The sequence below is a fragment of the Ochotona princeps genome, chromosome 24 (genome assembly GCF_030435755.1).
Source record: "Ochotona princeps isolate mOchPri1 chromosome 24, mOchPri1.hap1, whole genome shotgun sequence".
In the NCBI taxonomy this organism is placed as follows: Eukaryota; Metazoa; Chordata; class Mammalia; order Lagomorpha; family Ochotonidae; genus Ochotona; species Ochotona princeps.
In genome coordinates, this window is record NC_080855.1 from 8,843,117 (window position 1) to 8,867,460 (window position 24,344).

General features: G+C 49.1%; 1 protein-coding gene across 5 annotated transcripts in view; it reads left to right on the forward strand.

Annotated features, from left to right (window-relative positions):
- Positions 1 to 24,344, forward strand: part of LOC101527717 (ATP-binding cassette sub-family A member 17-like) — a 68,842-nt gene that overhangs the window by 36,162 nt on the left and 8,336 nt on the right. For all 5 annotated transcript variants that reach the window (XM_058680347.1, XM_058680348.1, XM_058680346.1 and 2 more), the window contains 11 exons: positions 634 to 788; positions 7,783 to 7,938; positions 8,150 to 8,360; positions 11,041 to 11,191; positions 12,968 to 13,066; positions 14,348 to 14,510; positions 16,445 to 16,751; positions 18,465 to 18,738; positions 18,888 to 19,092; positions 20,500 to 20,719; positions 22,444 to 22,602. In XM_058680347.1, coding sequence (XP_058536330.1) covers positions 634 to 788; positions 7,783 to 7,938; positions 8,150 to 8,360; positions 11,041 to 11,191; positions 12,968 to 13,066; positions 14,348 to 14,510; positions 16,445 to 16,751; positions 18,465 to 18,738; positions 18,888 to 19,092; positions 20,500 to 20,719; positions 22,444 to 22,602 — 2,100 coding nt within the window. The remainder of the gene's footprint in view (positions 1 to 633; positions 789 to 7,782; positions 7,939 to 8,149; positions 8,361 to 11,040; positions 11,192 to 12,967; positions 13,067 to 14,347; positions 14,511 to 16,444; positions 16,752 to 18,464; positions 18,739 to 18,887; positions 19,093 to 20,499; positions 20,720 to 22,443; positions 22,603 to 24,344) is intronic.

Genomic DNA, 24,344 nt, shown 5'->3' on the forward strand with positions numbered 1-24,344 from the left:
CCAGGCCACATCAGGGAGCTGGATGGGAAGGAGAATAGTCATGTCTAAAGCACCTCCCATGTGGGATGCTAGAAGCATAGGCGCAGCCGTAGCACACAGTCATTAAGGACTTGAGGGACCAGGGGCCGGTGGTGTTGAGGGGCAGTGATTGAAGCCTCCGCCTGTGGTGTAGGCATCCTGGGAGTATTGATTTGAATCCTGGCTGCTCTACTTCTGGTCCACCTCCCTGTCAGCATGCCTGGGCAAACAGCACAGGATGGCCCAAGTGGTTGTGGGAGATGTGAGGCCCAAGTGGTTGTGGGAGATGTGAATGGAGTTCCAAGGTCCTGGCTTGGCTTAACTCAGCCCTGGCCATTCTGGAAGTGAACCAGTAGATGCAACATGTCTTTCTCTGGTTCCCTCTGTTTGTGACTTTGCTTTCCAAATGCCTGTGTGTGTTTTACTCATTTATCACTAGTCTCAGGAAGGACACTGCTTGCTCCCATCAACCTGCCACGCGCTGACTGTGTGCTGCTCCTGTGTTACCGAGGGAAGTAGGTCAGGTTGTGCGTGTGAGCTGAGCAGATGGAGCTGAGGGTGTCGGGAAGCCTCCACTCGGCTCTGTACTCTAATGCCTCTTCCTCCCGGCTCTAGGTCTTACTCCGTGTTCCAGTGGACGGGCGTATATCAATGGATACGAAATTTCAAGAGACATAGCTCAGATTAGGAAGAGTCTGGGCTGGTGCCCCCAGCATGACATCCTGTTTGATAACTTTACAGTGGGGGAGCATCTCTTTTTCTATGCCCAGGTGAGTCGGTGGGTGACAAGGATTTGTTGGCATTGCATCCCTTCCTGGGAATGCAGCAGCTCTCTGACAAACTGGGAGGGTGTTTTTTGTTTGTTTGTTTTTAAGAGAAAGGTTTCACTTGTAACACCAACTGTGGAGAGGAGGGGTTTTCTTACACCGACCAGCTCTTTAATTCTCTGCAGACGCTAGATGGATGTCCGCCAGTCCCCTGTGATGCCGACCTCCTGGAGTGAGGTAGACCCACAGCAAAGGACTCTGTTCCACAAGGATGCCCCCGCTGAGGGTGTCACAATCAGGTCTCCCGTGAACTTCCTCCTTAGGTTCAGCAATTTGCTTAAGTGGGAAGCATTTATGAAATGGGGTGTTATGATGGGTGCAGCTGAACAATAGATCCAGGGGGCCGGGGTGCAGGGGAGGAGCTGGTGCTTCCACGTGCTCTCTTGCTGCAGCACGGTGCCGGCACTTTATTAAGTTCACCAACCCAGACAAGTCCATAGCTTCGGATGTTGTTGTTGCTGTTGTTATGGCAACAGCAAGGGACAGGAATGGGAAGCCAGCTCCCGTCCTGTGGTCCCCACAGAAGGCTCCAGTCTAGAGCTAGAGGGTTTTTTTTTTATAAGCCTTTCCACATAGGCATAGCCAATTATTATTTATATTTTTATAAGATTTATTTTATTTTTATCGTAAAGTCAGATATACAGAGGCAGCCACAGCAGCCAGAACTGCGTCGATCTGAAGCCAGGAGCCAGGAGCTTCTGTGTCTCACGTGGGTACAGGGTTCCAAGGCTTTGGGCTGTCCTCAACTGCTTTCCCAGGTCAAAAGCAGGGAGCTGGATGGGAAGTAGGACCACTGGGATTAGAACTGGTGCCCATGGGGAATCCTGGAGTGTTCAAGGTGAGGACTTTATCTACTAGGCTACCACGCCAGGCCCGGCATAGCCAATTATTAACTCAATCTGTAGAGGACAGGAAGTGGAGCTGAATGTTCTAACTTGTAATTGTAGCTTGGTCTCCTGGTCACTGATCACCGATTCCTACCTTGAAGGCCTTTCCAAGGGTCACTTCCTCAGAGTGAAGGACACCCTGTCACCTGGGACGCAAGGGTTTTAAGAGTTCTATGTAATGGGGCCAGTGCTGTGACACTGTGCGTGAAGTTGCTCCCTGTGGAGCTAGCATTGCCTATGACCCATTCAAGTCCTGTCTGCTCTGCTTCCCATCCAGCTCTCTGCCTGTGGCCTGGGAAAACAGTGGAGGACACCCCAAAGCCTTGGGACCCTGCACCCGCGTGGGGGACCCAGAAGAGCTCCTGGCTCCTGGCTTAGGACTAACCCAGCTCTGGCTGTTGCAGCCATCTGGGGAGTAAATCAAGGAATGGGGGCTCTGTGTCTGTGTCTGCCTGTCTTTCAAAGAAATAAATCATTAAGTAGAACAGAGTTCTATGTAATAAACCAAACCAAGTGTTTAAAAAATCAAAATGAAAGACGTTTTTAGAATCCTCTCCTTCAGGAAATGACAAGGGCTTTAGGAGCCATATGTCGGTCCTCAGGACAGAGACAGATTTTTTAAAGGAGTTTATTCATTAGAGAGGCAGAGTTGCAGGGTGAGGGTGAACGGGACAGGGGAGAGGCCGATCTGCCCACTGCAATAGCTGGGGAGGCCAAATTCAAGCTTCTCTGTCAGGTTACTGTTTTGAGACCTCTCTTGAATGCTATTCCTTCAGGCAAAAGAGGTGTGGCTATCAGACTCATCAGTTCAAATATGTCCAAAACGATTACATCTTAATTTTGCTTTTTTTTGCTATTTATTTAGATGAAATTTACATAACACAAAATTCACCATTTTTCTCATTTTATAGTGTCTGAATTAGTGGCTTTTGGCCTTCTCACAATAATGTGTGGTCATTAACATTGCCAAGTTTCAGAACGTGTCCATCATCCCAAAGTACCTGCACCATTGAGCAGGCCCGCTGCCTCGCTCCTTTGTCGCTCCAGAATTGCTCCTGGCTTTCCATCTCTGGGGCTTCACCTGTCTTGCACATTTCACAGAAATGGAGTCTACAATATATGCCAGGCTTATTTCATAGAGCGTTTCTCAATGGTTTAGCACTTACAAACATAGTGCCCTTTTTAAAAGATGTACTTACTGTGAAAGGCAGAGTTACGGAGAGACAGGGAGAAGCAGAGACTTGCCATCTCCTGAGGAGCTCTCCATCGGGCCGGGACAGGCTGAGCCCAGGAGCCTGGCACCCCATCCTGCACTGCCCCGGGGTGGCACCTCTCTCCATCGGGCCGGGACAGGCTGAGCCCAGGAGCCTGAAATCCCGTCCTGCACTGCCCCGGGGTGGCACCGCTCTGGCATTGGGCCATCTTGTGCTGCTTTCTCAGCCGTATCAGCAGGAAGCAACTGGGATTCTCACCAGCTAGCTCAGGGGATGCTGTCATTGCATCCTCCCTACGGATGCCAGTATCACAGGTGGTGCCTTACCCCAATTACACCACACTGCCAGCCACAATACTTCCCTCCTGTTACAGCTGAATAGTAGGCCAGAGCACAGGCAGGCCACGTTTTATTTAGAGTTGATGGATATGTGACTTGGTTCCTGGCTGTGCCTAATACAAATAGTACTGATGTGTTTTTCATTTGAGCATCTATGTTCACTTCTGGGAATATACCTAGGAGTGAAATTCATGGGTTGTATGTCAATTCTGATTGTCTTGATAGTTTTTTGTTTTGTTTTGGTTTTTAACTTTTTGAGTAACTGCTGTTGCTCCGGGTCTGGATTGCATTTCCTGAATGACTAGCGGCGTTACCCATCTTGCGTGTGCCTTCCACTTGTGTACGTCTTCAAACAAACATCGATTCATGTCCTTAGTTCATTCTTTAATGGAGTTGTTTATTTATTTTTACTTTTTAAATTATTATTATCATTTTATGACACAGTTCTCTAGGCCTTGAGATTTCACTTACCCCCTCCCCAAGTTCTCTCCCACCAACAGAGTCTAGTCTTCATAAACAGTCATATGTCCATCGTTGCGGGCATGGACAATGGCAGAGTCCAGCGTCCTATATTCAAGACTTCATTAACAGTTTCATTGGGAGTCCATCTTTGGTTTATATGTAGAGATGCATGCTGCATTGTGTGCTCCCATCTGGATATGATAGGCTCCCCTTAAATGAAAAGCCACAATACAAAATCAACAACAGAAAGAAAATAAGAAATTAAAAACACCATAAAGTAAATAACATGCTACTGAATGACTAATGTGTCACTGAAGAAATGTAAAAGAAAAGAACCTTCTTGAAGAAAATGATGCTACTGTATGATCTATGAGTCAGTGATGAAGAATTTAATGAAAAAAATGTTTTTGAAGAAATGAAACTAAATTAGAAAAACATCAAAATCCATGAGATGTAGTTTCTGCTGATCTTTGTTGGTGAGGTATGTTTCCTGTAAATAACAAATAGATGAGTTTTGTGCTTTTAATCCATTCTACTAATCTATGATGTTTGATTGATGAGTTTAGGCCATTTACATTCAGGGTTAATAAGAATGGGTAGTAATTTCTTCCTGTCATTTCAGCAATGGGCTGTTCATTGATTTAGTCTTCTGCTGTTATTTTACTGGGATGTTCTTCATAGTTACCTTTGGTTTTGGTGAGTCCTATTCCTCTCCTCTGTCAAGAGAACATCTTGTAGTATCATTTGCAGGGCAGGTTTGGAAGAGGCATATATATATTTTTTAACTTTTCTTTACTGTGAAAGAATTCTATTTCATTTTCAAAGACAAAAGGAAGCTTTGCTGGGTACGTTATCCTGGGCTGACAATTTTTTGCTTTTAGAATCTGGAATGTATCATTCCATTCTCTTCTGATCTGCAGAGTTTCCTATGAGAGGTCTCCTGTGAATTTAATTGGTATTCCTTTATATGTCAATTGATTTTTTTTCACATGCGCATTTGAAGATCTTTTCCTTTTGTTTAATTGAAGAGAGCTTGATTATCATGTGTCATGGTGAAGATCACTTTTGGTCAAGACTGTTGGGAGTTCTGTGCCCCTCCTACATGTTGTTTCCCAATTCTTTTCCTAGATTTGGGAAATTTTCCTTTAATATTTTATTAACTACATCTTAAACCCAGCTTCTCTTTCGGCACCTTTTGGGACTCCCATAACTCTTTTTTTTTTAAGATTTATTTATTTTATTACAATGTCAGATATACAGAGAAGAAGAGAGATAGAGAGGAAAATCTTCCGTCCGATGATTCACTCCCCAAGTGAGCCGCAACGGCCGGTGTGCGCCGATCCTAAGCCAGGAACCTGGAACCTCTTCCGGGTCTCCCATAGGTTCAGGGTCCCAAAGCTTTGGGCCATCCTCGACTGCTTTCCCAGGCCACAAGCAGGGAGCTGGATGGGAAGTGGAGCTGCTGGGATTAGAACCGGCGCCCACATGGGATCCCAGTGCGTTCAAGGCGAGGACTTTAGCCGCTAGGCCACGCCGCCGGGCCCTCCCATAACTCTTTTATTTGGCCGTTTAATAATGTCCTTCAGTTCTTGTTAGTATATGTGCTGCCGAAGCGAGCACTCCTTCGATTCTTTTTTCTGCTTCCTTCATTCCATTTTGGAGACTCTTCACTGTACTTTTAATTTGCTCCACTGTATTCTTCATTTCTGATACATCAGCTTTCATTTGATTCACTTCCAGTGTGACATATTCCTTAAATTCCTTGAATGCCTGCTTTATGTACTTTATAGTGTTGACAAGAAGCTTTATGACAAGTGTTTTGAATTCTGTACCCCCCATTTTTTTCCCTCAGTTAACTCTGAGGTTGGCAAAGGCTTTTGCTCCTTTGCAGAAGAGTCCTCAGGAATATTCATTGTGCCTCTGTCCCTTCTTTTGCTGTTGGTCATTGTACTTCTGGTTATCAGATTTTTCTCCTTGGGGCAGGTTTCCAATCTGTGTCACCTACAGGTCTACAGTTTGACTTTGCTTCTTGTAGTTGGTACATGGCTCTTTGTTTGCAGTTACTTGTGCCACTGCCTCCAGCGAGTTCCAGGTCTGGTTTCTTATGTTAGATTTCCACCATGGTCTCCGTAGCCCCAGCTGCTGGTTCACCAGTCTCCACCTCCTGTGATTCCGTGTTGAGGCTGCACCATTGTCTAAACAACCTTTCTCCCACTTCCGGTTCCAGCAGTTCCCAGGATTATGGAGACACCAGGTGTCCTATATAGCTAGATTGTTGTTGGTGCTGATCTTGCCAGAACCTGTTGGCTGTTAGCTCTGGGGGCCATACGGACCTATTTTGACCCTTAGGATGCCAAAGTCAGTGTGATTTTTGATGTGGGACCAGTGCAATGCACTGAGTTCGGTGAGCTCTTGATCTGCTGGTCATCAGGTCTGAGGGCTGCCTGCACCTATCTTGGGTGGAACCTGTAGGATGCCACGTTGTAGCAGTTCACTAAGGCAGAAATGAGTTCATTCCCAGCTCAGTGCATGAGCAGTCCTGTCCCATAGCCTTTGTCTCTCTGCACAAATTGGCGGCGCCCAATTTGGCTCTAGGAGGCGGACTGGGCTGTGAAATCCACCCTGTTCCTGTACCACCTGTCTGAAACCTGCTGCTCTGTCTCAGCTCCTGGTCAAATCAAACAGACCAGCAGGACGAGCAGTTTACCTTCTGAGCTCCCAAGACTTTGCTTTCCTAGCCCATAAGAGGGGAGTTGGTTGGGGAGTGGAGCAGCTGGAACACAAACTAGCACCCATTCAGGATCCTAGAGGATGCAATGCTAGGATCTAGCCACTAGGTTATTGCACCAGGCCCAGTGCATTGTTTTTTGTTTTTTAATTTAAAAAAATGTTTATATAGTTGATCAGGGTGGTAAATGTTGAGGATTGGGGGAAGTAGATGAGATCATTGTTTCCAAATTATCTTTTTCTTCCTCCTGTGTCTGGGAGATCAGTGTTATTTTTTTAAAATTAATTTTATTTATTTGAAAGGAAGAGTTGGGGTGGAGGCAGGGAGAGGTCTTCTGCTGCTTTCCCAGCCAGAATAACAGGAGGCTGGATCCGAGATGGAGCAGCCAGGACCACAGCGTAGCCAGGAGCCAGCCTGGAGGAACCCGGGCTGGAGCTGGGAACTCCCCGGCTGGTGAGTCGGCAGCACTGGCAGAGCGCAGGTCTGCAGCTGGCACTCCGCTGTGGGTGGCAGTCAGCCCACCATTGTACTCTATGACTTCTCCAGTAATGCTAGTTTTAATATTTTAAGGACCCACTGGGAGCAAGAACTATATTTCCATTACTTTCGGTCTTGTTTTCTTTCAATATTTTTTTGTTTGTTTTCAGTGTACAATTATTATACTTCCTGCAATAAGTCTATACACACTTCATGCCTTGCGAGGCTGATTTGAACACTTGTTTCTGGGATTTCATTGCTGGTGTGTAGAAAAGCACAACTCAAATGCGTACATTTATTTTGCATTGGCAGCTTTGCTGAAGTGGTTTGTTAGCTCTAGTGAATTTTTGAGGCTCTCTCACCTGGCCCTCATGTGTGAGTCTTTGAACAGCTGCTTCGTGCTCACGTTTATCAAGCCAGACATTCCTTTTCAAGGTTCAGAATGTAAAACCTTTTGCCTATCCCCTTTTCTGAAGGGGGTAAGTTTCCAATTTATATATTTTCTAAAACCTTTTTAACTTTTTGGGCATTATTATTATTATTATTATTATTTGAAAGGCAGTGAGGCAGAAACAGAACACTCCCTCCGTGTGCTGGCTCACTCGGTTGACGGGAACCCTCCCACGTAACTGTCTGCGGCTGGAACCAAACGGGGCTGGAACTTGAACCCATGCTCTGACAAGGAGGGCGGGCATCCCAGCCGCCTTACCTAATGCCTGCCCTCTGTACCTTTCTTGGCTGTATTTTGTGTATTCACAAGCAAATGTGGGTTCCATGGAACCATTTCCCACCACACGGCCTGCCTCATCTCTCTGGTTGCTGTGGTCTCAGCTGAAAGGCTTGTCGCGCCACAAGTGCCCCGAGGAGGTCAAGCAGATGCTGCATGTGCTCGGCCTGGAGGACAAGCGCCACACCCGGTGCAAGCTGCTGAGTGGGGGGATGAAGCGCAAGCTGTCCATCGGCATCGCCCTCATCGCGGGCTCCAAGGTACGGGGCCCCAGGGCAGGTGCACTGGGCAGGAGGGCGCAGGCACAGCGGCTGTAGCTCTTCTTGGCTTTCGCGATGGCCTTGAAGCACTGGCTAAGCAGCCTGATGTGGGCAGCTGTGCGTCATCTTCGACACTCTGTGCCTGCAGCCTGAGCCTTCGAACGAGGCTCTGGTGTCATCACAAGGCTGTCTCCCCCCCACGCACCCTCAGGTGCTGATTCTGGACGAGCCCACCTCAGGCATGGACGCCATCTCCAGGAGGGCTGTCTGGGACCTGCTGCAGCAGCAGAAAACTGACCGCACCATCCTGCTGACCACCCACTTCATGGACGAGGCCGACCTGCTGGGGGACCGCATCGCCATCATGGCCAAGGGGGAGCTGCAGTGCTGTGGGTCCCCACTGTTCCTCAAGCAGAAATATGGTGAGCACGAGTGAGGGGGGAGGGCAGGCGAGGGGTGGGCAGTCCTCCTGCCGCCTAGCGTGTGGTCAGTGCCGCTGGCCTGCTGTGCTCAGTATCATTCCTGCCTCTCACCAGCTTCTGCCCCTTTTTCTGCTTACTGACCAGTTGTCTTATCAGTCCACTAAATCTTCTCTCTTATGTACATGAAAAATGCTCGCATAACCCTTGGCCTGCGTCCCATGTCTGTACATCAGACTGCCCAACCTATAACAGGACCTGGAACTGACCAATTGATCAGAAGAAAAGGTTTGTCCTGAGCCTGGTGCAACGGTTCAATAACTAAATCCTCTCCTTGCAAGACCCAGGATCCCATACGGGCACTGGTTTGTGTTCTGGCTGCTCTGCTTCCCATCCAGCTCCCTGCTTGTGGCCTGGGAAAGCAGTCGAGGATGGCCCAAAGCCTTGGGACCCTGCACCCATGTGAGAGACCTGGAAGAAACTCCTGGCTCCTGGCTTTGGATCGGCTAAGCTCCAGCTATTGCAACCATTTGGGGAGTGAACCAGCAGACCGATCTTTCTCTGTCTCTCCTTCTCTCTTCATTTCCAATAAAAATAAATATTTTTTAAAAAACGAGAAAGAAAGCCTGAAGGCTGGGAAGTTCCATGCTTTGGTCCCACCTGCTGAGGGCCTGGGGCAGCTTTCCCTGCTGGCAGCAGGGCAGGTTGTGTGTGCATTAAGAGAAAAAGAGCTAGGGAAGCTGAACTTGCTTTGTAATTACTTGCTCTTCCAGGGAATGATGCAAGCACTCCCTCCTCCATGAAAGGCACTAATGGATCCATGAAGGCTGGGCCCCACCTCCTAGCTCTGTAACACTGGGGATCGAAGCTCAGTGTGGGCCTGCTAATGTTGAGTGTAGTGACACTCAGACTCCTGCAACGTCCCCAGCCGTTTGCTATTTACTCATTGTGCTCCTGCATGCTGTTGTCTTCTCGGGAAAGGCAATTCCTTCCACAGGTGCTTAGCTGACACCCAAGAAGGGGAGCCCCTTCCTCTAGTGCTTAGCTGACAAGGTGGGGGAGCGGGGTCCTGTTTTCCTCCTAGCCCATGTCTGCCCCTGCAGACTCATAGGCTCCAAGTCACTCAGACCCAGGCACCCCTCTTCTCCCACAGGTGCTGTGTTATTGCCCTCCTTCCTCTTTCCCAAGCCACCATGAACACATGACAGCACATGCCACTCTGCTGAGGCTGCACAGACCCTCCAGAAACTCCCCTGCTACTCAGAGTCTGGAGTAATGTCTCAACTGGCTATCCTCCATAAGTGCTGGAATCCCCTATGGCATGAGTTCATGACCCGGCTACTCCACTTCCCCTCAGCTCCCTGTTTCTGACCTGCATAAGCAGTAGATGGTTGCCCAAGTCCTTGGGACCCTGCACCCATGTGGGAGACCCAGAGGAGGCTCCTGGCTCCAGATCAGCTCTACTGTGGCCATTGCAGACACTTAAGGAGTGAACCAGTGCAGGAAGATCTTTCTCTCTGCCTCACCTTCTATGTAAATCTTCCTTTTCAATAAAAATAATAAATCTTTTTTAAAAGTCCACACTCTACTCCCTGTCCCCTCTGCTTTTGCCCTGAGTGTTTGTTACTAATAACCTATGCATGTCCCCTCTCTATCTTGTTCATTGTCTGAATGCCATTCCTGTAGTGAAAAATGACATGAAATTGGGATCCTTAGCATTTATTATTTATTTATTTTTGTTTATTTGAAAGGCAGAGAGTCAGAGACAGACATGCATCACTCATCTGCCGGTGCGGCATGTCAGTGCTGCAGCCAGCAGAGTTGGCCAGGCCAAAGCTCAGATCCTGCCACCTGAGGTGTGCCTCTCGCTTTGGGGGCAGGGAAGGCGGGTCTGGAACCAGGCACTCTGGTGTGGGATGTGGGTGACCCAAGCGGCAGATTTGCTTGCTCTCCCAATGCCTGGAGAGTGGGTGTATACTCAGTACGTGTTACATCCCAGGGCCTCAGACATGTTTACTGAATGAATACACACTCAACACAACAATCACAAGCATTACTGACTTCTGAATAGTGTTTGTAGGACCGTGAGATGGGCCTCCACGGAACGTGAGGTAATTGTCACACGGGAATCCTTGTGCTGGAGCTGTCAAGGCCCTAGTTACCACGGGAAGGACACACTGGGGCACAGCCTTCTTCCTTCTGCGTACCATTGCTCACCTCCGTGTCCTGGGCTGGAAGCGAAGCAGGTCCATGGAGTGGCAGGGAGAAGCTTATAGAATGCCAAGTTCTAGCTGCACTTTGATTCCAGTGTCCTGCTAACGCCTGCTCTCAGAGGAAGCAGGGGTAGGTCGCATCCTTGGGTCCCTGACACCCACGTGGGAGAGACCCAGAATGAATTCCAGGGTCTATGTTCTTGGCCAGCCAAGCCCCAGCAGTTGTTGCAGGCATTTGAGGAGAGGACCAGCAGAGGATCCCCACTTCTCTCTCTTTTAAATAAATAAAGCAAAAAAAAAAAAAATTGAAAACTGGCTCTACAGAGTGTCCCAGGTAAGTTCCATGTGGCTTCAGTGTGACGTTGTGGGTCACTCTGGCTTCTCTTTCCCAGGGAGCCGTCCCATGCTAAGTGTGGTCTGAGAAGCCTAACAGAATGAAGTTGCTTCATATCTTTTCAATGGTGTTTCAGGTTCAGGATACTATATCACTTTACTGAAGACACCACAGTGTAACACGGAGGCACTTTCTCACCTGATTTATCATCATATACCCAATGCTGTGTTAGAGTCCAGTGCTGGAGAAGAAATAATATTCATACTCCCGAAAGAGAGTATGCACAGGTATGGGCCATTCAATCTTTCTCTCTCTCTCTCACTCTTACTCTCTCTCTCTCTTTCTCACTCTCACTCTCACTCTCTCCTTCTTCCTCTCTGTGACTCTTTGAAATAAATAATATTTCAAACAAATAATCAAATAAGCAAACCAAACTAGCTCCTCAAGACTGACGTTTGGCATGGCACTTGGCATGCTCATACCTGCACTGGAGTGCCTGGTTCAGGCCCCAACTCTGCTCCTGGTTCCAGCTTCCTGCTGGTTCAGAGCCTGGAAGGCAGTAATCATGGCTTAGGTGCACCCGGTTAGGCACCTGGATGCTCCTGGCTCCTGTCTTCAGCCTCACCTGCTGCCTCTGGTGCAGGCATGTGGGGAGTGAGCCAGGGATTGGCAGCTCTCTCCATCTCCCTCCACAACTTCCATTTCTTTTTATTTCAGATAAATTATCTGAGGCCTGGCACGGTAGCCTAGTGGCCAAAGTCCTCGCCCTGCGTTCCCCAGGATCCCATTTGGGTACCAGTTTGTATCCCGGTTGTTCCACTTCCCTTCTAGTTCCCTACTTGTGGCCTGGGATCAGCTCAGCTCCAGCCGTTGTGGCCACTTGAGGAATGAACCAGCAGATGGAAGATCTTTCTATCTATCTCTCCTTCTCTCTGTAAATCTGACTTTCCAATAAAAATAAATAAAATATATTTTTAAAAAAATCTTATAAATTATCTGCTTTCCTTATGTAGCATAGTAATTGAAAGCACGATCCTTGTAGATGAAACGATGGATTTGAATCATCCCTCTGTTACTTCTGGCTCTGTGACTTCAGTGAGGTTTCCGAGCCTCTCAGGACTGTCCACTGGTGGTGGAAAAGGCAAACAGTGAATTAGGAGTAAAGGCTAAGAACGGCCAGTAGCATTTAGGAAGCACTATAAAAAAGGTTACTGCGGCCTGGTGCGGTAGCCTAGCAGCTAAAGCCCTCACCTTGCATGCACCATGATTCCATATGGGCGCTGATTCTAATCCTGGCCCGGCAGCTCCACTTCCCATCCAGCTCCCTGCTTGTGGCCTGGGAAAGCAGTCGAGGACGGCCCAAAGCCTTGGGACCCTGTACCTATGTGGGAGACCGAGAAGAGGCTCTTAATCCTGGTTTCGGACTGGCTCAGCTCCAGCCATTGTGAACCAACAGATGGAACAACTTTCTCTCTGTCTGTCCTTCTCTCTGTAAATCTGACTTTTCAAAAAATACATATTAAAAAAAAAAAAAAAGAAGAGTGGCTGCGGGAGCTGGTGCTTTGGTACGGTGGGACAATCCATGGCTGACAGTTCAGCTTCAGATCTAACTTCCTGCGAATGTGCCCAAGAAGGCAGCAAGTGGCGCTCATGTCGGGTCTGTGCCATCCATGTGGAGAGCGCCGTGGAGCTCCTGGCTTCTGGTCTCAGCCTGGCCCTGGCCCTTGTGACCATTTGGGGAGTGAACCAGCTGGTGGAAGACTTTTCCCTCTTCACGCCCTCCACTCCTATAGTGTGTGTTTGTATATGTGTGTTGTATATGTTGCCTTACAAATACATTTAAAAAGAAAAAGAATTACTTTGCACCTAGTGTGTTGATGGGAACGTTCCCAAAGTAGATGTGATTACTGTTATTTAGGTCCACATACTGCAGTGATGAGGTGACAAAGGTGGGATTTACCTTCCTCACCCAAAGTTCACATATTTTTCATTTAGCAAGCTAACCAGGGTGGTGAGGAATTCACCTTCCAACTTTCAGTAACAAAACTGTGTTTTCCTTCCAGGTTCGAATCTCTGTTCAACAGCTTGGAGCTGCAGCAGACAGAGCTGGGCATCGCCAGCTTCGGCGCCTCAGTCACCACCATGGAGGAGGTGTTCATTCGGTGAGGGGAGAGCTCAGTTTATAAAGGTTCTTTTTTTTTTTTTTAAGATTTTTTTAAAAATTTTTTTTTATTTATTTTATTTATTTTATTACAAAGTCAGAGAGGAGGAGTGACAGAGAGGAAGATCTTCCGTCCGATGATTCACTCCCCAAGTGAGCCACAACGGCCGGTGCGCGCCGATCCGAAGCCGGGAACCAGGAACCTCTTCCAGGTCTCCCACGTGGGTGCAGTGTCCCAATGCATTGGGCCGTCCTCGACTGCTTTCCCAGGCCACAAGCAGGGAGCTGGATGGGAAGTGGAGCCGCCGGGAATAGAACCGGCGCCCATATGGGATCCCGGGGCTTTCAAGGCGAGGACTTTAGCCGCTAGGCCATGCCGCCGGGCCCTGTAAAGGTTCTTAAAGCCCGTCTAAGCATTGCCCGTACTGTGATGGCTACAAACTCAGTGGTCTTCCAGCCTTAGACTAGCACATCCTCTGTGAAACTGTAATGGAATGAAAAATGAGCCAAGTGGTATGGTGTGATAGCCTGTTGACTTCATCTTCACCTTGCATTAGCTGGGATCCCATATGGGTGCTGGCTCATGTTCTGGCTGCTCCGCTTCCCATCCAGCTCCCTGCTTGTGGCCTGGCACCAAAGCCTCAGGACCCTGCACCCGTGTGGGAGATCCAGAAGAAGCTCCTGCCTATTGACGTCAAATTGGCTCAGCTCCAGCCGTTGCAGCCACTCAGAGAATAAAACGGTGGACAGAAGAGTGTCCTCTCTGTGTCTCCTTCTCTGCATAAATCTGCTTTTCCAAGAACAATAAAGAAGCCACAACATGCTGCATGTCTCTGCAGTGGTAACTTCCCAGTAGCAGAATAATGAAACTATGACTTGAACAGAAATGGCTAGTGCCGTGGCCAGGCGGGCTAATCTGCCTGCAGCACCTGCATCCCATATGGGTGCCACTTTGAGTGCCAGCTGTTCCACTTCCAGTCCAATTCCCCGCTAATCGCATGGGAAAGCAGCAAAGGATAGCCAAGGCCTTGGGCCCCCTGTACCCGCTAATATTACTATTGCCACAGTTCTCTGACAAAGGCATTGGTTAATTAACAGTGTTTAGCCCTGATTTAAGACCTTTAGAGTGTATGTTGTTACACAGTACATAATCTAAGTATGATTCCCTCTCCCTCATTATTATTAAATGTCTTACTCTTTTCAAATGTTATATAGCTTTAATTCTTTTAATCCAGATGCAATGTGTTTTGAGAACTTGTTTTTTCATTTTGGTTTGGTTTAGGGTTTGTACTTTGGCAGATTCCACTATAAATGCCCTGAGCAGCAAACGTTCATCTCTCCGCCCTCACCCGATGACGAGCAGAGTTCCTGTTGACAGAATTAAACAGATCCATTCCAGGATCTACTCAATCCACCCTGGCCTCCCAGTCAGACTAAACACCGGGGTAAGCAAAGCATTCGGAATAGACGCAGATTTAATTGTAAGGATCACAGCATTTGTATCATAAGATATTAGAGAAGGTCCCAGGAAAGATCTGGACTTTTCCTCTCACTGGTAAGAACAAGAAGCAAAAACACTAAACCTACTGGCCAGAAGCTGAATTTTCTACTTCCCTGTGTTGTGTTACACAAGCTGGAGTTTAAATTCTCACAGTCTATCTGTATGAGCTACATGGACAATGTGTAACATTTTTATTGAAAAAAGGATATTGGTGTGTATTTCATATAATTGTCTTGCTTTTGCTGCTGTGGTATTGTCGAGGATTTTTAGTCTGTCTGCTACTGAAGTAAGCACTGCTAGCAGGTGTTAACCTGAAATGAGACTGACTGCCTTGGGCTAGAGATTAGCTTCATTGTTCGTGCTCTTGAATCACACACTAGAGAGGACGCTGGCCTGCTTGGAGCCTCCACACTGGGAGCACCTGTCCTGTGCAAGGGGCCTTCTCCAGCCTCAGCAAGGTCTAGCAGGGCTAACCTTGACCATGTGTTGTTTGGGAAGCCAGCCCCCAAGCCTTCTTGAGAACAGCTCCCTGCTTGTGGCCCAGGAAAGCAGTTGAGGACGGGCCAAAGCCTTGGGACCTCGCACCCACATGGGAGACCGAGAAGAAGCTCCTGGCTCCTGGCTTCAGATCAGCTCAGCTTTGGCCATTGTGGCCATTTAGGGTGTATACCAGTGAACAGATATTTCTCTCTGTCTCTCCTTTCTGTAAATCTGACTTTCCAATAAAATAAATAAATAAATAAATAAATAAATAAATAAATAAATAAATTTTTTATAAGACACACTGGGGCTGGCACTATGGTATTGTGGGTAAAACTGCCACCCGAGGTACCAGCATCCCAATATGAGTGCCAGCTCACATCCCGACTGGTCCAATTCCAGTATAGTTCCTGGGTGCACCTGAGGGAGAATAGCCTAGGACCCCTGCACACATGTGGAAGACCCAGAGGAACTTCCTCATTCCTGGCTTCAGATTGGTCTAGCTCTGGTCACTGAGAACATTTTTTGGAGTGAAACAACAGAAAGAAACTCTCGAGTTGTGTCATGGTCTCTCCTGCCTGTGGCCTTCTAACTCTGCCTTTCAAGTGGAATAAAAAAAAAACTGAAAAAAATTAAAACCAACCAACATTGGCATTTCCCACATTCTAATCCACTTTGAAGTTTGTCAGCTTTGTGGTTTTGAGAAATCGTTACCTTTACTAACTGTTTGGGCTCATCTTCCCACCTTCTTCTTTTTTTTTCCTTCAAAGATCAATGAGATCATAAGTTCAACAATTGTAATTTGAACATAGATGACAAGTTAGGTAGGCCTATAATGAGGGGGTACAACAGGCAGTGCTACAAGAATTGCCTGGTGACTGCTGCTGTCTGCCTGTGTCTGCCTGTGTCTGCCTGTGTCTGCCTGTGACTGCCAGTGTCTGCCTGCTGTTGTCTGCCTGTGTCGCCTGTGACTGTCTGCTGTCTGCCCGTGTCTGCCCATGACTGCCTGTGACTGCCAGTGACTGCTGCTGTCTGCCTGTGCCTGCTGGTATCTGCCTGTGCCTGCTGGTGTCTGCCTGTGTCTGCCCTTGACTGCCTGTGACTGCCCATGACTGCTGGTGTCTGCCTGTGTCTGCTGGTGTCTGCCTGTGTCTGCTGGTATCTGCCTGTGTTTACCCGTGTCAGCCTGTGTCTGCTGCTGTCTGCCTGTGTCTGCTGGTGTCTGCCTGTGTCTGCCTGTGTCTGCTGGTGTCTGCCTGTGTCTGCTGCTGTCTGCCTGTGTCAGCCTGTGTCTGCCTGTGTCAGCCCGTGTCTGCCTGTGTCTGCCTGTGTCTGCCTGTGTCTGCTGGTGTCTGCCTGGTGACCATGTTTTTGCTGTGCCCTCTTGATGTGTTGCAGTTCTTTCTTCTCTGCCAGCAATTCTATGCCATGTTCCTGAAGAAAGCGCTGTATTCTTGGCGCAACTGGATGCTGATTTTGTCGATCCAGATGCTGGTGCCGCTGGTGATCATTATGTTAAGTCTCTTCTTTTTCAACTTGAGAGTGGAGAACATGGCCAGTGTTCCCCTGGAGCTCAGCCTGAAAACGTACGGTCAGACCGTGGTCCCATTCTCTGTTCCTCAGAATTCCAGGTTGGATCCTCAACTTTCAGAACGCTTTGCAAGCATGCTTGTGGCTGAGGGACAGATTCCTCTGGAAGTCCCAGGTAAGCATCTGGCAGAGAACGGGTCAAGTCACAGGCTGCTGGTTCCCCTCTTGGCCCCATAGGGCCCCTTAGCAAAAACACCTTTTAGATCTGAAATGACGGGAAAGAGGAGGGTTCTTAGGAAGGAGACGAAGGATGTGTCCTTCTGGGGTTGACGGGAGCCCCAGAGGCAGTCAGGGAACCAACTCTGTGAGTGCTAAGGTTGTCCTTTGTCTGGGGGTGAGCTGATGGCACACGTGCTTGGTTACGGGGACAGACTAGGAAGAACCTTCCTTCAGTCCTAATAATGTCAAACTGACTACCAACAGTGTGATTTAGCCCTGCTAGGAAGGCAGGTCTGGAGGTGTTGGCAAAAATGACAGGAGAACAAAATCTTTGCTTCCATGATAAGACATCAACAGAGAAAAAATGCTGTTGACCGCTTGGAGAAGCTGTGGCTTATGGACGCCTCAGAGAGCAAGGGCTGAGGGGAGTTGGGGCGCAGTGCTGTACCTCACGTCTTGTCTAATCATTTGACTTTTGAAATTACATTCGCTATTATTTTGATCCAATGAAATGTTGGGGTACTTATTTTTTTAAATCAAGGAGACCAGTTGTAGGAAATGGTGGAACAAAATGGCTGGTGTCACACTTCCCTGTGTCAGCCTGTTTCATGTGCCAGACGATGAGAGTGAGAAACCTTGCCATGTAGCATCATTGGGACAGTTCCAGGGAGACACCGTCCACGCAGCACTTGGCACAGTTTGTGCAGAAGTATTCAGCCCCCTGGCAATGTTCCCTTGACGTCTTTGGGGTTTAAGGTCCCCGCCATCAGCTGGGGTGACGGGTGTCCCAGGCATGATCCTGTGTGCACAATGTCTGCCAGGGGCTGCTAGTGAAGAAGATGATAGGCGAAAGGTGACAGTTATCAGAACACAGGGATGGCACTGTGCCTGCAGTGCAAGGTCTCCTGGCATGGCTGAGCCCTGCAAGGGCAGAGGACACTCCCCGAGTAAGTGACAGTGAACAGGGAAAGCAGCCCAGGGAGCCTCCCGAACAGCAGGGACCTGGTCAGCTCTGGAAGGCCTCTGCTGAGGTCAGAGCAGACACAAGGCCTGGAGGCTGTGTAGCATGTTCACACTGTTGCTGCTGTATCAGCAGGCCACTGAGTGGGTCATTTTTACAGAATACAAGATTATGTTGTGAATGTTCTAGAGGCTGAGAAGTCCTGGCGTCTGGCGTCTGTCTGCTCAGCTTTTGGGGAGGGCCTCCTCGCATCGCAGCCTGGTAGAAGGGCAGGAGGTGAGGGGAGCAGAAGAGAAAGCCGAGGCAGCAGAACCTGCCTTCGCGCCCACCCCTTCCCGCCTCCAGAAGTCCCTTCCCAGGAGGACTCTTAGGGCTCTCGGTGTGGCTTTGCACTGCTGCCCTGGAGACCAGGTTTCAGCATGAGCTCTGAGGGGACAAGCCGCACAGCCAGGTCATGGTAGACAATGAAAAGGCTGTGTGTAAGCAGCAGGGTGCTTCATGGGAGGCCAAGGGCAGACCGGGGAGGGTGAGAGGCCTGGAGACTGACGGGGATGCTCGGTGGGACGCAGCAGGAGATAGTGGATGTGGCAAGGGGTGGTGATGAGCCATCCAGGGAGCAGCAGGTATGGGAGGCCTGTGGGGAGGGCGCTCAGACTCCCACGCTCTCAGTCATGCTTACTGCCTGCTGTACATCTTACTCCCTTCCAGGTTCGATAGAGACGTTCCTATTGAAAAAGGCCAAAGAGAAACCTGAGGATTTTAATAAGTTCTACCTCGTGGCAGCCTCCTTCAGAGACGAGGGCAACCACACCACCGTGACCGCGCTGTTCAACAACCAGGCGTACCATTCCCCTGCTCTGGCCGTGACTATGGTGGACAACTTCCTCTTCAAGCTGCTCTCCGGTGCCGGGGCTTCCATCCGCACATCCAACTACCCGCAGCCTCAGTCGGAGATGGAGATATCCGAGAATGTCCTGTACCAGTGGGTGCACCCTCCCTCCTCTCTAACTTAAGGCACCTGTCTCTTTACAACCCATTTCTTTCTTCATCTCCTATTTACAACAAATTGTTCTTGTGGAAGATGGCGACCCTCAGCAGTTCCACTTCCACTTGGTACCTCTCTCCTTACAGGGGCCCTAAAGGGCATTACCTCGTGGTCAACTTGCTCTTTGGAGTCGCTTTTCTGTCCAGCTCCTTTTCCATCTTGATTGTGCGGGAGAGGCGGATCAAAGCCAAGCACATCCAGTTTGTCAGTGGCATTTACTTGGTGGCTTACTGGCTCTCTGCCCTGCTCTGGGACCTCATCTCCTTCCTTGTCCCCACGCTGCTGATGGTGGTGAGTGGTGGATCACGCTGGGGTGCCCCCCACCACCGCAGATGGCAGGGAACGTTGCCTTGAGGACACTGGCACAGCACCAGAAACAGCCGGCAGCTCCGCTGGCAGTTCAGCCACTCCTCCCTGAGTCCTGGCGTCGCTGTGAGCTGAGGGGCCTGCTCTGTGGTGTTTGTGTTTTAAGGTTCTGTAATTTTTCTTAGTTTTATTGACTTGTTTGACAGAGTGACAGGTAAAGAGAGAAAGGGAGAAACAGAGAGGGAGACTGTTACACCCACTGGTTTACTGCCTAAGTGTCTGTAAAAGCTGGGACTGGGCCAGGCTGAAGCCAGCAGCCAGGAGTTCCAGTTGTGTCTCCCACACGGGTGGCAGGGATCCACGCATTTTGACCATCTGCTGCCGCCTTCTGGACAGATTCCCAGGAAACTGGAATCAGTAGTGGAGGCGAGACTGGGTTCCAGGAGCTCTGCAGTATCATGTGGGCGCTCTAAACACCAGCTTCACTGGCTGTGGCACAGGCCTGCCCCTGTCCAAGGCTCTTCACGTAGCGTCACAGTCACTGCCGCTAGCTGTCAGAAGCTTTGACGACGTGACTTGGTCGTCCAGAAATAGCTCTCCAGCGTACTCATCAACTGTTTGATGGTGGTTGAATTCAGCTGTTTCAGGGTTTCTTGGATGCCTGCTTTGTTCCACCTTTGGGGGGGGTTGTTTTCATTTATTTGAAAGACAGGATGACGCCGAGACAGAGATCCTCCATCTGCTGGCTCACCCCCCAGATGCCTACAGCAGCCAGGCTGAGCCGACTGAGGAGCCCAGAACTCCAGCTGGGTCTCCCATGGGTCAGGGCCCAAGCACCTGCTGCAGCCATCATCTTCCTCCCAAATTGTCTTAGCGGGAAGCTGGGTCAGGAGCAGAGTAGCCAGGACTGGCATCTGCTGCCCATGTACGAGATAGAGCCAGTCCCCTGCCTGTGTATTCTGCAGACATCTCTGACCCTCCTACCTCACTACACTTCTGCTGATGGTGAGTGTTGGGAAAGAAGGTACCTGTGGAGTAAGGCCAAAATCTTAGAGACCAGCGTGATGGCTCAACAGGCCACCCTTCCACCTGTAAGCATCAGCATCCCGTATGAGTGCTGGTTTCTATCCCAGCTGCTCCACTTCCCATCCAGCTCCCTGCCTGTAGCCTGAGAAAGCTGTAGAGGATGGCCTGCAAAGGAGGCCAGGGAAAACTTCTGACTCTTGGCTTCAGATTGGCTCAGCTCTGGCCTTTGCAGCCATTTGGGAATGAACAGTAGATGGAGGATCTCTCTCTCTCTCTCTCTCTCTCTCTCTCTCTCTGTCCTCATTGTTTCTCCAGTGCTGAGGATAGACTCCTAAGGACTTTCCCCAATTCTTCCCCTTTCCTGAGGTGGTGTTTTTATACCACAAAGAAGACGTGTTCACACGCTATGAGAACATCGCTGCGCTGGTCTCCATGTTGCTCCTGTACGGATGGGCCACGGTGCCCTTCATATACATTGTCAGCTTCTCCTTTGAAAGCGCCAGCCACGCCTGCATGAAGCTGGTCATCATGCTCACCTTCCTGAGCATCGGGCCCATCCTGCTTGTCAGAGTCACAGCAGAACAGGGTAAGCGCCATGGCAGCCGTGTGTCCCTGCCACAGCTGCATAAGGTGTGCCTGTGAGAGGCCGTTCAGGGCAGCTGTGCTCTGAGAAACACCCTTCGGCAAGAAAGGGAAATGTTCGGTTGTGTTCATTCAATGGACTGCTGCTGGGCAGCGAAGGAGGAATGTACAGCTGTGTGGGGACACCTGTGAAGTCCACCCCTAGAATATGAAAAGGGATTAGCTATGGATCTGGGAAGAGCATTGATCCCAAAAGATACTGGGGAACTTTGTGGAATGATGAAATATCTTCTATCATGATGGGAGGTGTTGTTTTTGTAACCTTATTCATTTGTCATAATTAATTAGATTTCTACTTTAAAAAAAAAAAGAAAAAAAATGATTTGGGCCCAGTGTTGTAGTATCTAGGGTTAAGTCTCTGCCGGCAGTGCTGGTTACCCATATAGACATTGCTTTGTCTCCCAAATGCTCCATTTCCCATCCTGCTTGCTGCCGGTGGCCTGGGAGAGCAGCAGGCCCTGCTGCAGTGGCTGGGCTGAGCCAGGCTGGGTCCAGAACCAGGGGTTCTGTCCTCATCTCAGTCACGGGTGGCAGTGGCCCAAGCGGTGGAGCAGCCAGTACTCTCAGACCAGAGCTCTGCTAGGGATACTGCACCACAACCAATGTGAGCCCCAAAAACATCTTTCTGAAATTGTTTTTTGGGCCCAGCATGATGGCCTAGCAGCTGAAGTCCTTGCCTTGAACGCGCCGGGATCCCATATGGGAACCGGTTCTAATCCCGGCAGTTCCACTTCCCATCCAGCTCCCTGCTTGTGGCCTGGGAAAGCAGTGGAGGTTGGGCCAAGGCCTTGGGACCCTGCACCCGCATGGGAGACCTGGAGGAATCCTGGCTTTGGATCGGCGTAGCACCAGCCATTGTGGTCATTTGGGGAGTGAATCATCAGATGGAGGATCTTCCTCTCTGTCTCTCCTCCTCTCTGTATATCTGACTTTGCAATAAAAATAAATAAATCGGGGCTCAGCGGCGTGGCTTAGTGGCTAAAGTCCTGGCCTTGAACACGCCAGGATCCCATATGGGCGCCAGTTCTAATCCCAGCAGCTGTGCTTCCCATCCAGCTCCCTGCTTGTGGCCTGGGAAAGCAGTCGAGGACGGCCCAAAGCTTTGGGACCCTGCACCCGCGTGGGAGACCCGGAAGAGGTTCCTGGTTCCCGGCTTCGGATCGGTGCAGCACCGGCCGTTGTGGCTCACTTGTGGAGTGAATCATCGGATGGAAGATCTTCCTCTCTGTCTCTCCTCTGTGTATATCTGACTTTGTAATATAAATAAATAAATAAATACATACATACATACATACATACATACATAAATAAATCTTTAATTAAAAAGAAGTTGTTTATTATTGGCTTTCTTGAAAGGAAGCATTACAGAGAGGGAGGTGTAGGTGTGGGGCGAGACAGAGACAGAACATCTGCTGGTTCACTCGCCAAGTGGCCACAGTACCAAGGTCAGGGCAGGAGTCTGCGCTCCATCCAGGACTGCCACGGGGCATGACCTAAGTACTTGAGGCATCTTCCACTGTTTTCCCCGGTGTGTTATCAGGGAGCTGCATCAGAAGCAGAGCATCCAGGGAGGCCAGGGCTGCACCCATTGTGTTACAACACTAGATTCAAGGGTGTGCTTTTTCCTTGCTCTAACTTACTGTTTTATTGTTTTTACTCCCCTTGCAGAGCTCGGTTACGAAGCATTCTCGGAGTCCTTGGATCATGCGTTCCTGGTACTCCCCGGCCACTGCCTGGGCATGGCTTTCTGCAACTTGTATTACAACTTTGAACTGCAGCAGTTGTGCAGCATCAAGAACCTGAGCCAGGCCGAGTGCAGTGAGGCTTGTGAGTAGCAGTATATTTTCATTGAGATATAATCCACACAAAGTTGATCCTTTTATGTAAAATGGCATATTTGCATTTAACCTATTTTATTCTGCTCTACACTTTAATTCATACCTAATTTATTTATAATACCTAATATAGGGCCTGGTGAGGCAGCCTAGTGGCTAAAGTTGCTGCCTTGTAAGCACCAGGATCCCATATTGGTCCTGGCTGTTCCACTTCTCATCCGGCTCCCTGCTTGTGGCCTGGAAAAGCAGTGGACAGCCCAAAGCTTTGGGACCCTGCACCCATGTGGTCTCCCAGAGGAGGCTCCAGGCTCCTGGGTTCAGATCAGCTCAGTTCCAGCCATTGTGGCCACTTGGGGAGTAAATCATCGGATGAAAGGTCTTCCTCTCTCTACTCCTCTCTGTATGTCAAAAAGAATCGCTTTGACCTAGGGTCCTGTGTGGTCAGTGTTACCAGAAGAAGCAAGTGCGTGGGAGAAGGTAACTCCATCATCACCTGCACCTGGAATGTGGCAGAGTCTGTGCAGTGGCTTTGGCCAACAGGGAAATACCTTTACTGTCTACTGCATCCATTTCTTCTTTTTCCAATGAGTGTAGATCTACTGTATAATTTTTTTAAAGGATTTATTTGTTTAATTGAATGACCAAGTGTATTTAGGGCAACAGTATTTTGCACTAGATGACTATGAAATAGATGTTGCATCAAGATCCATTACATGTAGAAGCATGTGTATTAAAATAAAATATTTATTTTATTTATTACTTATTTGGAAGGCACAATTAGAGAGAGAGAAGAGACAAAGGGAGACCTCTCGTCTGCTGGTTCCCTTCCCAGATGTCTCCAACGGCTGGGGCCAGGCCAGGCCCAAGCCAGGAGCTGCAGTCACATCCCTGTCGCCTGAGCGAGCGCAGGGCCTGTGGGCTTGGACCATCCCCCACTGCCTTCCTAGCGCATTAGCAGGAAGCTGGGCGGGAAATGGGACAACTCAAATCAATGCTGATATAGGTTACTGGTGATGTATTTGATGGGTTAACCCACTGTAGACACCAGACCCTAATGTGTGTGTGTGTATTTAAAGATCTATTTGTTTTTATTGGAAAGGCAGATTTACAGAAAGAAAGAGAAACAGAGAAAGATACTTCACTCACTGATTCACTCCCCAAATAGCTACAGCGGCCAGAGCTGAGCTGATCCGAAGCCAGGAGCCCAGAGCCTCTTCCAGGTCTCCTTCATGGCTTCAAAGGGTCCCAAGGCTTTGGGCTGTCCTCGACTGCTTTCCCAGCCACAAGCAGGGAGCTGGATGGGAAGTGGAGCTGCCGGGACATGAACCGGCACCATACGTGATCTCAGCATTTGCAAGGGGAGGATTAGCCAGTTGATTCATGGTGTTGGATCACCACACACACTGTATAATTTTAAAATACTATAAAAATGTTACGGCAGACCAGATTAAAAACAGAATAGAAGCCCCTAGGGTAATTAAGGATTGAAAGAAGACTCAAGCAGATAGGTAGCTTGTATTTCGACTGTCAAATGGACAAGAAATATTTCTTTTTTATTCCCCAAAGGTTTACTTATTTACGTATTTGAAAGACAGAGTGACAGAGGCGGGAGGCAGGAAGGAATGAACTTGCATCTGCTGGCTCACTGTCCGCATGGCTGAGCAGTCAGCGCTGCCGTGCAGGCTGCCCACGTGGGCAGCAAGTGCCCAGCACTTGGGACAATCTTGTGCTGCT